The sequence below is a fragment of the Pteronotus mesoamericanus genome, unplaced genomic scaffold (assembly GCF_021234165.1).
Source record: "Pteronotus mesoamericanus isolate MK-2021 breed Mesoamerican mustached bat unplaced genomic scaffold, CSHL_Meso_final scaffold_118, whole genome shotgun sequence".
NCBI classification, from domain to species: Eukaryota; Metazoa; Chordata; class Mammalia; order Chiroptera; family Mormoopidae; genus Pteronotus; species Pteronotus mesoamericanus.
The window spans coordinates 4,026,060-4,041,897 of NW_026555301.1; the positions used below are offsets into that span (position 1 = coordinate 4,026,060).

General features: G+C 44.4%; 1 protein-coding gene across 5 annotated transcripts in view; it reads left to right on the forward strand.

Moving 5' to 3' along the window:
* Positions 1 to 15,838, forward strand: part of MGLL (monoglyceride lipase) — a 190,240-nt gene that overhangs the window by 19,483 nt on the left and 154,919 nt on the right. The window contains exons 1-2 of one of the 5 annotated variants that reach the window (XM_054587497.1): positions 7,805 to 7,947; positions 9,146 to 9,290. In XM_054587497.1, coding sequence (XP_054443472.1) covers positions 9,166 to 9,290 — 125 coding nt within the window. In that variant the 5' untranslated portion in view covers positions 7,805 to 7,947; positions 9,146 to 9,165. Of the gene's footprint in view, positions 1 to 7,804; positions 7,997 to 8,326; positions 8,689 to 9,145; positions 9,291 to 15,838 lie in introns of those variants that run through there. The other 4 variants (XM_054587496.1, XM_054587494.1, XM_054587493.1 and 1 more) reach the window with 4 other exon arrangements.

Sequence of the window (15,838 nt, forward strand, 5' to 3'; positions counted from 1 at the left end):
TGATGATGAACTCCTTTAATTTTTTCCTGTCTGAGAAGCTCTTTATCTGCCCTTCAATTCTAAATGATAGCTTTGTTGGGTAGAGTGATCTTGGCTGTAGGTTCCTGCTATTCACCACTTTGAAAATTTCTTGCCAATTTCTTCTAGCCAGCAAAGTTTCTTTTGAGAAATCAACTGACAGTCTTATGGGAACTCCCCTGTAAGCAACTAACTGCTTTTCTCTCGCTGCTTTTAAGATTCTCTTTACCTTTAAACTTTGGCATTTTAATTATGATGTGTCTTGAAGTGGGCCTCTTTGCATCCATCTTGTTTGGGACTCTGGGTGCTTCCTGGACTTGTATGCCTATTTCCTTCACCAAATTAAGGGTTTCCTTTAATTATTTTTTCAAATAGATTTCCAATGTCTTGCTCTTTCTCTTCTCCTTCTGGCACCCCTATGATGTGAATATTGGAACACTTGAAGTTGTCTCAGAAGTTGCTTACAATATCCTTGTTTTGTTTGGATTCTTTTTTTTTCTTGTTGTTCTGATTGCTTGTTTTTTACTTCCTTATGTTCCAAATAATTGATTTGATTATCAGCTTCATCCACTCTACTGTTATTTCCCTGTAAATTGTTCTTTATTTTAATTAGTGAAAACTTCATTTCTGACTAGATATTTTTTAATGCTCTTGAGGTCCTTACTAAGTTCCTTGAGCTTCCTTATAACCAGTGTTTTAAACTCTGCATCTGATAGATTGTTTATCTCCATTTTGTTTAGTTCTTTTTCTGGGGTTTTGATCTTTTTTTTTCATTTGGGCCATGTTTCTTTGTCTTCACATTTTGGCAGCCTTCCTGTGTTTGTTTATATGTAGTAGGTAGAGCTGCTATACCCCTCTGTCTTGGAGTGTGGCCTAATGCATTAGGTGTCCTATAAGGTCCAATGTCATAGCCTCCCCTGTCACCCAAGCTAGGTACTTGAGGTACACCCTTCATGTGGGTTGAGTACACCCTCTTCTTGTAGCTGAGCTTTGATTGCTGTTGGAAGGTCAATGGAAGGGATTTACACAGGTCAGTTGGCTGCAAGCACTGGCAGTGACCACTGACCACCAACCTCTTCCCTCCATGGAGGATTGGCTTGGCAGGGGCAGGGCAGTGGTGCTCCAATGAGGTCTGTAGCTCTCTAATGGATGTGCAGGCTCTGAGGTTTCCAGGTGGTGCAGGTCAAGGTCAGCTCCTACCTGTGTTCTTCCCAGGGCCACCCTGCATGAGCTATAAAGCAATCTGAGAAGGCTGCTACTATGCTGGGTTTGGAGATTCCCAGGAAAAGCCACACTGTGAATCCAGGCTGGCTGCTGCTAGTGCTGGGCCTGGGGCCACTTAAAAAGAGTTATAGGGGCTGGGAGCTTACTGAGGTCAGCTGTGGTTTGTTCTATAGGATTTAAGAAGTTATGAAGCATGAGCCAATACGAGACACTCATATGAAAAAGTCTCTGTTAACAGCTTGGTTTGGCCCAAAAGTTGGGTGGAATGGAGTCTCAGGAAATCTCCAAGAAAGGGCAAACAGTGTTAGCCAGGTTGATGGAATCTCAGATATGTCACCTGCCTGCCAGCTCTTGGCTCTGTGGCTCTGTTGGGGGAGGGTTCAGGAAATGGACAATGACCTCTGCTTGCCTTTCTGTCTGGGAGAAAGCTGTTCCTCAGCTTCTGACTTGATACCAGATACTTCAGCTCCCCTCTGCATGCCACTGGAGCCTCTTGAGCTGCTACCCTGGTGCTGGAGCTCACAAGGAGTGAGATTAAGTCCATGTGTGGGTCCTTTAAGAGGAACTGCTTGGAACTCCAGAAGTTTCTTCTACCAACTCAGTCCCTGCTGGTTTTTGCAGCCAGAAGTTATGGGGACTTATCCTCCTGGCACTGGAACCCTAGGCTGCAGGCTGGGGCCTGGTGTTGACTTGGAGTTTGTGCTCCTGAGATATCCCTTCAAAATTTTTATTCACCACACATGGATGTGGGAGCAGCCCATTCCACATCTGTGCCTCTCCTTCCAGTCTGGATGGATGTGATTTCTTTAATTTCATAGTTGTCAGGCTTCCATTCAATTTAATTTCTGATGGTTCTGAGTCATGGTTGTTCTATATTTTAGTTGTAATTTTGATGTGGTTGTGCAAAGTGGTGAGCTGTGTTTATCTAAGCTGCTATCTTGCCTGGAAGTACCCAATATTAGTTCTAAAAAAAAATGTCTTTTAAATAGAAAATGGACACTTGCCACAAATTTAATGTAACTCTACAAATAAATGAATGAGAACAAAGCTATTTGGTTTACATGTAGTGGCATATGGTCACATTTATTAAACAGGGAGATGAGCAAGTGGAGCATATTACAGATCCATAAACCTTAATGAAAGCTTTGCCTTTTACTCATCAGAAAGGTGAAAGAGAAGACTTCCTCACAGTGAAGCTGAGTGTGATTTAATTCCCTGGATGCTGGACACCTGCGTTATCTTCCCCAGCAACCTCAATCCACACATCAGTCTACAGAAAAGGAGAGAACATAGCAGGTAGACAGATGGGGCTCAATGGTGGGTTTTGCCACTTCCCCACATCTGGACTTGGGCAAGAAAGTGGACAGGTACTGTTTACTCAGCTGTAAAATTCCATGTTAGAGCCCACCCACAAAGTCCATTTATTATGATATCAGCACTTTCATCAGCACATATTAATTTACTTCCCTGTTTTGATTCTAATCGGTGTAACTTCTATGGGAACCACACTAACAGGATTCAAAATTCACTGCTTGTCTTTCCTACATGACTCTTAGAGGTCAAGGAAAGGCAGGAAGTTGCCCTTGACACCTGCTCACTTGGCACAATTGTTTCCAATGACTTTTACAACTGTGTCTTTATGGAAAAGTCAAGTGGAGAAATGAGTTAACGCTTGGTAACTTTTCTGCACCCATGGACATTTTAGAGCTTACACTTGAATTTAATACCCAGCCATTCTTTCTCAGCCATGAACATTAGTTGCTGGTCCCAAATCTTCTATGCAGGAAGAATCTACAAAGAAGAAACTCAAGACTCTATGGGAAAAATAAGGAAAAGGGACCAATGCAGAAATGATTTGGGGAGTTGGAATTATAAGAGTATTTCAATAAGACAAAACAACATACCCTATCATTAAGAATATTTGTGACCTTTTTAGTCACAACATTGAGTGCATTCTATTAATTTGTTTGTTCCCTTTGTCATTTGTAAGTTCCTTTTTGTAGATACTATATAGTACAAAGGCTTCCTTTTTCCTTTCTCTTCCTATCTAAATTATCAGTAATTTTTTTAAATGTTTAGATTTTGAACTTTGAATCCTTTCTGCCAGGTCCCACAATGATTATGGAGAAAGTATAACTTGAAGTTGTAAGATGGCAAATGTAATGGTGACAAGCTGCATCAGTTAAATATTGCTGCATAACAAGCTATCCCAAAACTGAATGGCTTAAAACAACAACCAGTTATTTAGCTCATGATGCTGTGGGTCAGCAGATCAGAGCTGGGCTTAACTGGGTGGTTCTTTCAGTCCCAGCTGGATACCTTCAGGCATCTACCAGCAACTTCAGGTCAGCTGAGTAGATGGAGGTTGGCTTCTTGTCTGCTGGGGAGCATCAGCTTCTTCCATCTGTCTCAACATCCACATGCCTCAGTCATTGCTCAATTGAGCTGGTCAGGCTGGTTCACATAGTAGAGAAAAGTGGGAGTAAGAGGAAGCATGTCAGGCCTTAGACGCCTGGGCATGGACTGGGCTTAGTGTCACTTCCACCACATTCTATTGGCCAGGGTAAGTTACCAGGCCAACCCAGATTCAAGAGAGGGGAAAGGAGACTCCACCTCTTTATGGAAATAGCTGCAAAAGCACAGTGCAAATGACACAGGGACAGAGAGACTGTTCACAAAGGCCATTGATAGAACAAACCTCAGAGAAACTCTGGAAGGCCACACAAGAACCTGCAGGGTTGGTTGCTTCTGTGGACAGGAACCATGGCACAGAATGGGAAGAAGGCTCACAATTCATTGTTAACTTTTTAGTTCTCATTGGAATATTGAACATATGTATATATTACTTTAATCTAATAATGGGGAGATTTTATTGCATCCTATCTACCAGGTGCCAGGCATTGTGCTAGGTAATTAACCTGCTCGGTAGAGTCATAAAGAGGGTATATCAACTGCTCAAGACTGTGGAGCTGCAGTTAACAGAGCCAGGATTGAAAGAAGGCTGTCTGGCTCTGAAATCCATAAACTTTGCGAACATTCTCTACTGCTTCCTGTTCATAGAAAACATCTTGAAGGGGTGTCAAATTGAGGTTGCCACTTATTTTCCACTCACTTTATAACTCACAGCAGGCTGTCTTCTGCCCTGATTAATCCATGAACTAGGTTCTCCCCAAGGTCACAAATAACTTCCTTGTTATTAAATCTATGGGATATATCTTAGACCTCTTTGACTTCTGGGCAGCATTAGCCTTTGTTAGTCCTTTTTCTTCCAAAATGCTGTGCCTTTGGATTACTGAAATCACACCTTCCAGGTCTCCTCCTTTGTCTCTATTACCTTTGACAACTCATCTCCTCCTTCTTTTCCTCCTTCCCCTTATCCTCACAAGGATCTCTTCTAGGCCCATTTCTTCCTCCAGTTTACATGTCATGGGCAATCTAACTCATTCTCATGATACCAATCACCTATTACTTCCCAATTTTCATCTCTATCCTTAGTCTCACACTGCACCTGTAATGACCACAATGCCTCTACCTGGATGTCCCAGAGAACTCAAAATGTCAGGATTTACATGTCATACCCTGCCCACCACCATCAAAACATATTCCTCCTCCTTCCTGTTCCAACCCAGTAAAGCAAACCAAAAACTCAAGGATTAGCATTTTGGAGGTGAGCACAGTAGAAAGGTAGGCAGATGAGCAGATGCAGATACCACCTGAAGAGGGCAGCCTCCACCCAGCCATTGTACAGACCAACGCCTGGCACAAAAGTGGCCCCTTGTTGCCAGGCCTTTGTCCTTTCAGAGGAAATCCAGAAACCAGGACTGTTACATGAAACATCCTGATTTTTAAATGTTGGCTATTGACTCAAATATTTTGAAAGCACTGTGTAGGCCAAGCTAAACCTCCTGCTGGCCGGATGCAGTATACAGATTGTCAAGCCACATCTACCTGCCTACTCTCCTGGGGTGAGGGCACCCTCTCCCACAGATGCAGAGACCATTTATGGGCCAACTACTATGCCTCCAGCCTGATTTTTTTCTTTGCTTACAGACCCACAAATCCATTCCCTTGTATAGACACCTCATGCTCAACATGGCTGACACCATGGCACTAAGTGACCATACCCCTCTGCAATTCAAGAAGTCTAGGAACCTGGATTTACATACAAAAGCACTAATTTTTAAAATTAACATTAAAAATTTATCAGGCAAAAAGTACTTTTCTCTTGGATCAGATTTGACATCACGGCCACCAAGCTGTTGACCTGGGGGGTTGTGCTGAGTGCCCCATAGATATGATCTTAACTGATCTTGGCCAAGGGCTGGAGGAGTAGCCATATTCTCTTGTGTTAGGCAAGGAGGGAGGTCAGCCAGGTAACTCTCTGAAAAATTATGCAGTTAGTCAGTGGAGCACTGAAATAGCTAGCCAAACTTCTGTATCTGCATAGGCAGAGGAGACGTGCTTGTCCCTATCACTCTAGCAAAGTACAACTAAAAGCCTTGGACATTGTATTAAAACAAACATAAGGAGGCTCTAAAAGGTAGAAAAAAAAAGGCAGATCAGTCTCGGAAGCTGAAACCCAACAAACAACATGGTGGTGAGGTCCCTGAATTTTACTTTGCCTCATATATTCCAGACTTGGAGCTGAACCCATAAATGCCATGGGGACATACCAGAGAGTACCCAACAAAAGCTTGCTCTTTCCAGCCAAAAGACCAGAAGAGGGAAAACTGGGCAAGACAGAAAACTTTCAGATATTAACCTTTCTACATCAGTCAAGTATCAGAGGGCCCATACCACATAGGTTGAATGGGAGATCTACGCTTTTATCTCTACCTGGAAAGAATGAGGCAGATCCCCACCCCCACCCAGTCCCCAAACTCCAGGCCTGGAGCAGAGGAGGCCAGATGAAACATGAGGTTTAAATGAGATCCAGAGTCTTATAACATTACCAAAAAAAGGTCCAGGTTTCAAAAGAAAAATCACACATCTTAATAAGAATCGGAGAGATCTAAAATTGAATTTTAAAAAAGTGAATAGACGCCAACAGAAAGAAGAGATTTTTAAAGCAGCTATGATAAAAATGCGTTAATGAGCAATTGTGAATGTGCCTGAAACTAAGAAAAAATGGGAAGTTCTCAGCAGAGGAAGAGAAAAGCTAAAGATGACCCAAATGGATATTTTGGTACTGAAAAACATAATAACTGAATTAAAAGTTCATTGGAGGGGTTCAAAAGCAGAATGGTGGGGACAGAGGAAAGAATCAGTAACCTGGAAGATAGAACAATAGAAATTATCTGTTGGGCAACAGAGAGAAAATAGATTGGGAAAAAAATGAATAGAGCCTCAGGGACCTATGGAGCTACAATGAAAGTTCTAACATACATATTATTAAAGTTCAAAAGGAGAAGAGACAAGATGGTAGGGCTGAAAAAGTACTTGAAGAAATAATGGCTGAAAATGTTCTAAGCTGCTTCTCAAAGGCTATTGTTTTATTTCTTAAATTAGATCTCAGACTCTAAGCCTGGGCCTCCCCACACAGTATGATATTGAGCCAGCAGTTTCTGGAGGACAACAGTTCTTTCCAACACTGTTATGGTGTAAAGTTTTTTGTGAAAGAAGGAAGGAAACAAAGGCCTGCTGAGGTCAGTGTGAGAAGAGGACGTGTGTCACGCACACTCCATGGGGACATAAGTAGTGTCATTCCTGAGTTGCAGGAAATGAGATTGAGGGTCACAGGGCAAATGTGAACCCAGGTAGTCTGGACTCTAAGTCCAATGCTCCATCTTGTACCCCTTCAAGCTACATCGCTTGTTGTCTTGGACAGCTTTCAGACTTTTTCCTGGCCAATGTAGATGCAGCAGAGATTTTGTTTGGGGACCTGACTCCTGGGGCATGGGAGGGTTGCTGGGGATGCGGAGGGAGGAAGAAGGCTTACACCAGCCTGCCTCTTTCCTGCTTCCTAGGGGTTTTTTGCACCCCCACACATACCAACTTTTTATTTGTATATCAGACTGTGTGTGACTGTGTGGATGTGAGTGTGCCTGTATGTGTGTGTGTGATACGAGTGTCTGCCCATATGTGTATGATGTATGTATGCCTGGGTATGTATATGTGTGTATCTGTGTGGGGTGTCTCTGAGTGTGTGTCTCTCTGCATACATGTTCCTCTCTGTGTATCTATGTGGGTCTGTGTGTCTCTGTGGATGGCATGTGTCTGTCTTTGTGTATGTGCTGTCTCTGTGTGTGGTGTGTGTGTCCCTATGTGTGTGGGTTTGCGTGCCTGCGTTGTGTGCGTGCATCCGTGAGGATGGGTGTGGTGTGCCCTCCAGCGCTGAGGCTCCAGAGAGTCTAGATCCATTCAGGGACCTGTGACAGTCCCCCAGTGGCTACCCTGGGGCGTGGAAGCCCACGAGGCAGGCGCGAGGAGAGTGTGACGGAGTTCACGGTCTGAGCTCCTGCTCCTCCCCGTGGGCCAGGCACACGTGGGCCCTGAGCGCCGCCTCCCCGCGCCGCCCGCCAGTCTCCCGTTTCCCCACCCACCGCGGGCCGCCCCCACCGCCAGCCTGGCCAGGGATAAAGTGGCGGCTCAGTCACCGCGCCCTGTGGCCACGGAGCCGGCGACACGCAGCTCAGCCCGACCCTGGCCCGCTGCAGACTGGAACCTGCGGCACTCCGGAACGCAACAGCGGCGCTCGTGGCTCCGGTAACTGCCTCCCGGTCCCCGCCCCAGCCTACAAGTGCCGTCACCAGAGGTGGGGAGCAGCTTCGGGGTCGCTGGCCCGCTGGGCGTGGGCTCCTACACCTCTTGTGCGCGCGCGTGTGTGCACGACTGCGCGCATGTGTGTCTGGGTGTGCGAGCGCGCCCTCCTCGCTCTCTTGCACCAGCCCCCAGACCAACTTGTCCACATCAACTCCACTGCCCAGTCCCCGGAGACCAGGGCGAAGTCGCCAGGTTTTTGCCGTGGCATTTCCAGTGACAACTGCTGGACTCCATTCCCTGCACTGTCGGATACAGGCAGGAAACAAAGTTTGTCAGGAGCCACGGGGGTGACTTTAGCTCGGGGACCCTCATTTGTGCGTGTGCGAGCTGCCCCAGGGTGCGCACTGCCTCGGTGTGCGCTGAGCGTTTCCCAGTTTCTCTGGCAGTGGATGCTGGGCTCCCGGCCCCTCCCTTTTCCGAGCCCCTTCGGCGATTTGCTTAGGCAAACTGATGACAGGAACTAGAGCTTGTCAGTGAGAGCTGGAAGCAGGCTGCAGGGCTCTGCAACCCTAAAGCCCAAAAAGCAGGATCTGAGGGCAGGACGCGGGGTAGGGGACTGGCTCTCCCACTGCTTGATGCCGCGCTGTGACCGCGGTGATGAGGGACCAGCCCTTAAGTGTTCGACTCTGATTCTCCAGGCTATCGTAGTTGTGGAATGCAAAAACCAGGACAAGATGGAAACAGGTTCGTTCACCCGGCATCTTTGGAATTTCAGGCAGGAGGAATTAATGGGAGCACCATCACCTCAATATCGTGCCCCTTGAAACTTCCTGGGAAATGTGAAGATGGCTGGGTTTTCTTGCAGCTGGGTCTTTATACCCACAGAGCTAACTATAATTTCCACTTGATTACAGCTAAAATAGCCTTTAAGATGAAGTTTCCTGAAATGATTTAAAATAAACACAGATGGGAAGGGGGGGGGGGAAGCTGTAATGAGGCATTTAAAAAAAATAAAGTGAGCATTTTCTTAAGAACAAATGAGACTTTTCAGTATTGGAGAGAGTTCAAGAAATATATATGTTTGTTTAATCTTTGAAATGGAGTTTTTAAAAACCTGCTTAAAAAAAAAAATGTTACTGACAAGGCTTTCCTCTGTTTTTGCCATGTTTCTGATTTGGAATATTTCCTCCTTTCTTCCAAGGACTTGGAGATCCTTTCAGAATGCCAGAGGAAAGTTCCCCCAGGCGAACTCCACAGAATGTTCTGTACCAGGACCTGCCTCATTTGGTCAATGCTGATGGACAGTACCTCTTCTGCAGGTACTGGAAACCCACCGGCACTCCCAAGTAAGTCTCTCCCAGTTGCTGGGGACCTTCACACCTGCCTCTGCTCTCTCTTCATGCAGCCCCTCCTGTGGGGCCGCTGTCTCCATGATCTGCTTCATACGCCACTTTGACATCAGGCTCAGCTATGCTAACAAAGTTGAGATTTATACTATATCTTCTTTTTAAGTTAAGAAACAGGAATTCTATTTTCATTATAATTAGGATAGGAATTCTACTGTGTGGCAGTTTTCAAAAATTCCACATGACTTTATTTTTTGTACTGGAGTTGATTTCCTGTTTTACAGGCATTTCTTTAAAATTAAACCCAACAATTACAGAAAACCACCTAATCAGATAAGAAAATCAAAATTATATTTATATATAGTATCCTTTGTTCTCTTTTCCTGTTTGATTATTAGCTTCAGAAGGTGTCATACATTAACTGGGAAGCAAGGGTCTGGGTATTTCCTTCTAATTTCTTGCCAGCTGAATTACTTTGTATATTTTCCATCCAGGGTTGTCTTGCTATTAGAAACAGATATTGGGACTATACACAATAAAACAGCTGGTCTCTGTCTGCTCTTCTCCTCTTGAGTGAAACAGGGACAACCCTGCTGGTCTGTGTTGTACAGGGAAAGAAATTATTTGTGGTAACCAATCGACCTAGTGATGAATGAACAGTTTCTGTTCCATGGACATTTTACTTGCTTCTTCCTAAGCCTCTTGTCTCCTAGGGGACACAGTGTGCTGAAATTATGCCTCCTTTTGTGTTTCAGTAATCACCTAACCTTAGCACAACTATAAAATGTCTCCCATATCTCCAACAAGGTGTAAAATTCAGGTAGCTGCACATTAAAAAAAACAGAGCTATGGACTTTTTAAAGATCTGGCTTAAACTCATAGCTGCAAGGCAGTTATACAAACTGGCTGTCATAACAGGCTGTTAATAGTTCCTAACAGTTTTAGAAATATTTTTCTTAAAGATTGCCTCTAGAGGAGAATGAGTATGCCCATATATGCATATGTGTCAGATGGAGGGAGGCTTGTCAAGCATTATCTTTATGCTCCATTCTGACTTATTCTCCACTCTGACCTAACTGGCTGTAGAACTATATGGTTTTGGTTTAATTTCTAAAAACTTAGTGGTAAGTGGTGAGTTATTTTTCAGTATAAAAGAGGACAAAGAATTGAAAGTAGTTTTTAATGTCCAAGTCTCAGACTTTGGGGGCATTCTTGGTTGAAGTGGGAGGTTTGTCCTAGTTCGAGATCAGTGAAAGAAAGAAGGCCCAGAGTCCTCAAATGGAGACGGAGTAGTGGGTGAGTGGATTGGGAAAGGCTGGCCAGCCGTGAGTGGTTTTCATAATCTCCAAGCTGATGCTGCATGTGGTGAGCGATCTGCTGCTTCACTTTTGTTCTTGTGAGAGACAGTAGTAACCCAATAGTATAAACAGAGCTGTCCCTTGGAAATCAGTGTTTGCATCGGGACAGATATTAATGGAAATATAGAATTGGGTGGACAGTTGAGGAAACTGGGCCTTGGGCTTTGGAAGAGAAATGTGGCTGGGGGATCAGATGACAGCCAAGGTCACAGAGGCTACATCTCTCACCCAGGTGGCCTGGCCTCAGCTCAAGAGCCCACCTGGACCCCTCCCCAATCCTGTAGGTACTCCACCTCTGTCTCCTGGAGACAATGAAGATCAATAAACCCCCTTTTGGGGTTGGGCGTTTCCCTCTGTCAGGGATCTTTAGACATTTCATAACTAGCCCAGACCAAAGAAAAAGTTCTGGAGGCCTCCTGCAGTGACATATGTTAACTCTGTACTTCCTGCATATTAGGGATGGCTAGGGGCTACTGGAGGAGAGATCATGGCAGCTAGAGTGACGGATAGGCAGTGGGGGCCTCAGGGCAGAGATTTATGACAACTGATACAAAACATTTCCTTATCTTAATAACAGACCAGCTGCTCTATTCCAGTTGCTGGGTAGGTTGCCCTCTTGCATGGTCCAGGATATCTCTGCTCTTGCATTTCAACATTTCTGCCTGCTGCTTTTAGGAATGGGGAGAAGACTGCAGGTCACCACTGGCTACAGCCTATCTCCTCCAGGGACTCTCTTCCAGAACCCCCCTACCCAGTTTGGTTCGGGGTCTCCCCTGCTCTACCATGCATGGGAGGAAAGCAGGCAAACATCACCTTGTCTCCACTTGTTCACTCTGTTCCTCATTGTTGTTTTTTTAATCTTTCTCACAAGGTCATTGGAACTTCAGAAGTCGTCCAGGGGCTGTCTTGCACAGAGAGGTCTGTGCCTTCCTCCATTAATTGGCACTGGTTTGGGTTAGTTTTCTGGTCAACAAGTTGCCTCCCCAGAATACCTACCTGCCAAAACATCATGCTCTCAGGGAACTTGCTGGGCTCCAAGATCAGGTGACTCAGAGCAACCCTTTGTCACAGGTATCAGCCATAGCTAGTAAACTGGCTTAACTTGCTTATGGAAACAAATTATGTCTTAGTGTCAGTCTCCTCATACCAGATCCTGAAAAAGAGGTGAATATTTCTTGAAATAGTCATTACAATGTATGCCTAAGCACAATGATGTTTTAAATACAGCAGGCTAGGATTTAGTCATTATGAATGAGAGACTTTAAACCTCTACCTGACAATACCAAGAACAAGTTATGCTCATCTAGTAGTATTTATTTATAAGCATAACAAATGTTAGACTTAAGGTATAGCAGAATTATTTCATATTAATTATCAAGTATTCTCTGAGGTCTGGACTAGACTGTATAGACGTGATCTTATTTTACTTTTACATCAACTGTGAGACAAATATCATTATTATTCCCATTTTGAAGATGAAACACAGAGGTCCAAGATTACCCAGCCAGCAGCTGTACAGATTTGTTTGGCTCCAAGTCAGTTGCTCTTCTTAATTGTTTCATAAGTAGTGCCTTCTTGATAAATTCTTACTTTTTTTGTGATTAAAGAGTAATAGAACAATTAATTCTCCCTAATCATTTGTTCATAATCTATTAAAAATGGGAAATAGACTGAATTTATGTATCCATTCTGAAACAAAAAATCTTAGGATGCCCTGGAGAACTGGCTGCCTTATAGAAATTCTTCAGTACTTTGGAATTTTGAAATACTGGTTCTTCAGGAAATTCCACTGATGGTATCAGAAGAGTAATGGAGACTGCTCCAGGTGGAGGTTGAATTGCTTTTGTGGGCTCTTGTGCCCTTGAGTAATATTTAGCACATTTGAATTCAATCTACCAAGTGACCCTCAGTCCACTTAAAGGGCAACTTTAAATTAATGTCTGAATATTACTTAGCTATTTTGGGGACAGTGATGGTGCTTCTTCCCCAAATGGCGAATGACTGACTGCATAACATTGTTGGGAGTATGCTAGGGGTGGTCTGAAATAATACACAAGTTGATGATTCGATTCCCCAAAACCCTTCTTTGATTCTGCCTGACCAGGAAGGCTGGAGATCACACTGTACATACAGCTGCAACTCCTAGCACAGTTAGTTCATCAGCGAGGCCTGACATTAAGTAAATACATGTTAAATAAATATTTTGGTGCTCTCCATTTTTGTAAAGCTGATACCTCTCTCATGCCATGTGCACTTTGAATCTTGGTAGCTCTTCAACTCTGAAGAGTTTATAAGCTTTCCTTTCTGTAGCTTCTTTTTGTGAAAACAACTTGTGTGCTGAGGGAGCTGTTTCAACATGCAGTTGTCCTGCCACTTGCAAGTGTCCTGATGCAAACCCCTAGGGAGGTAAGCCCTCCCACCCTTTCTGGAGAATCACAAATGACTCATCTTTGAAAGTTCTATTTAGCATTTTGTTCCAAGTTTCCCTACATTTTTGGAGATTTTCCAGAACGTAAGCCCCAGACTTTGCTGTCTCTGCCTTCATTTGTTTTCTTGCCTATGACTTCAGTAACCTAACTTTTCCCTCCAGTAACTTCATAGCTACACCCTCACTCTGGATGCCTCTTCTTATTTCCACAGCTTCACCAGTCTTACTTGCCCCCAACATAGTCTGCTGCTGGTGTTCTTTCCCAGATTTTCTTCTTGGGATATGGAGCTGGGGCTGGGAGTGGGGCACATGGCAGGAGGTAGACTATACAAGAGTAATGTGACATTGGTTCTGGTGACCATTGTTAGTGGATCAAGAATCAGTAAGCCCAGGATCCCTGCTCCACTGCTTCTCTCCTTATTCCTTATTTCCCCTGAGTGGGGCTCAGCTGACATCCCCTGCCACTGTGCTGCTCTTTCATAGGTCACATTGATCTCTTTCTCCATGAAGCCTTCCCAAGCTGTATTTGGAGTTTTGGACAGTGCCCTCTTAGGAAACTTCCTCCCACCTAGAGAAGTAATTCCCTGAAGCTGGAATATATTTAAATGCTAAAAAATATTGCCACCCTCATAATGTACTCCTCATATCAGCCGCCAGCCACTCTGGTGTACCACCTGTGGCTTCAGAAGATAAGGGCCCCTCCCAGCCAACTGGATCCAGAATGTATAGATACAGAGTCCTCACCATTTAGCTGGACATAATTTCTGTTCCCCCGCCTTCAGGAAATTTTTTTCTCATAGATGAGATGGGTGTTTCCCTATCCTCCCCTCCCTCTTAAGCTTTCTAATCAGGTTGTAAGTCTCTTATGTGGTGCCTTTCTTTCCCCCAGCCCAGGGTGTTGGCTCGGTGTTCTGAGCCAATGTGCCATGGGTTCTGCTTACATCCCTGAGTGTTTCTCCCTCCTGCACAGCCCCTGATAACTCCTCTGTGACTAGGCATTACTGCATCATTTACTTTTGGTTATTATATCCCAAGAGTCCACCAAATCATATCCCTATTTGTCCCTAAAAAGAGCCACTTTGAACTCCATTGTGTTGATCTCCATGGGTGTGAGGACAGCTGAGATTCCCCCAAACTCACCCCCTTGGCCCTCCTCCCTGACTGAGAAGAGCTAGATTAGCATTCGGGCTCCCCAGAGCACCTTAATAAGAAAAGCTTTCAGAGTTTATCTCTGCCAGTGTCCCTGCTCTTCCAACTCAGCTATAGTCACCCTCCCATTCAACAAGTCTACATACTCCAGGCATTGTGTTGGGCACCAGGGATAGAGTGTCGAAGACCATTTTATTTGACAAGGGCTGGGAGGGGGGATGAACACATGGACAATCAGCATATGATGCGACAAGTACCCAAAAACAGGACCACCACTTAGCCAGGCAGAGCTTTTGTGCAAATTAGAAAAGGGAGCCAGTCTGGGGAGACACAGCCCCTCAGGCGTGTGGTTTGGTGATCAGAGTGTTGGCTGGATTTCACGTTCTACTCATCCTTTCAGCCAGTGCCCTTGATTGGTATTTCACCTGTGTGGAGAGCATGGTAGAGCAAGAAGTTGGGGTGGAAAAGCAGGAGCCACAGTGCATGGCATTACTGGGCATACAGCACTGGCAGAAACTGAATGAATCTAGAGAAGTAGAAGGGGGCCAGGTCTGGGGGTTGCTGCAAGCCAAGCTGTAAGCTTGGGCTTGAACCTTCAGGGACTGGGAAGCGTATTAACAGATTTTAAGCCAGGAAGTGCTACTTGGACCTGTTACTTGGACAATCAGTTGATGGGAGATGTCTGCAGTAATCCAGAGGACAGGTAAAGAGGGCTGAGTCACAGTATAGTGGTCACACCTCATGGCAATAGTGGATGGGGAGATGAAAGATATAGTGATGGACAGTGGAGAGAGGGAAGGAAAGGTCTCAAGTGTCTTCCTGAGTAAAGGGCACACATGGGACATGGGCTTCTCCTTCCCAGAACACACCTTTAGATTATCCTCTGCGCCAAAGATGGCAGGGCTGCTCTCTGACAGTGGGTTCAGGTGGGGCCACGCAGAGGTGGGACACTTCATTGCAACAGGCCTGGACTACACCAGTAGGAGAAATGGAGGTGAGGGAGCATGACTAAGCCATTAAATTCCACTTCAAATGTCACTAGTATAATATAACTGACAAGGACAAGTTCATGTTAGTGAGGGGGAGAAAGGAATCATGTCTTACATTGTCACCCCACAATAAAGAATCAAAAATTAAGTGCCTTTGACTTATAAGCATTATTTCATGGAATTTACACTTAAACTCTGAGGAAATGGACCTTACTGTGCATCTTATAGCAATGTCACATTATTTTTAATAATATTACTGCCTTTTAATAGTGCCTCAATTTTCTTTTGCCTATCTTTTTTCTTTTGCCTATTTTAAGACTTTCTGAAAGTTTCTTTGTCTTGTATGAAGCTGTTATTTCTCCCTCTGATGCCTCTGCCTTTGTGGTAGCATAACAAACTGCCTTATTTTTAGATAGGGCATCTCTTCTGGGCTTCTTTTTAAAGATTCTTTGAATAGCAAAGATCTTTTAATCGCAATAGGAAAGGCCAGTTTCTATTCTTGCAGTTGATTTTTCCAGCAGCTTCATTAAGGGATAATTTCTTCCAGTTGCTATAAGAATGTTCTGAAAATACAAATCTGGCTTTGTTTTGCAGTGGAGTCTAAGAAAAAAAATAGCAAAATAA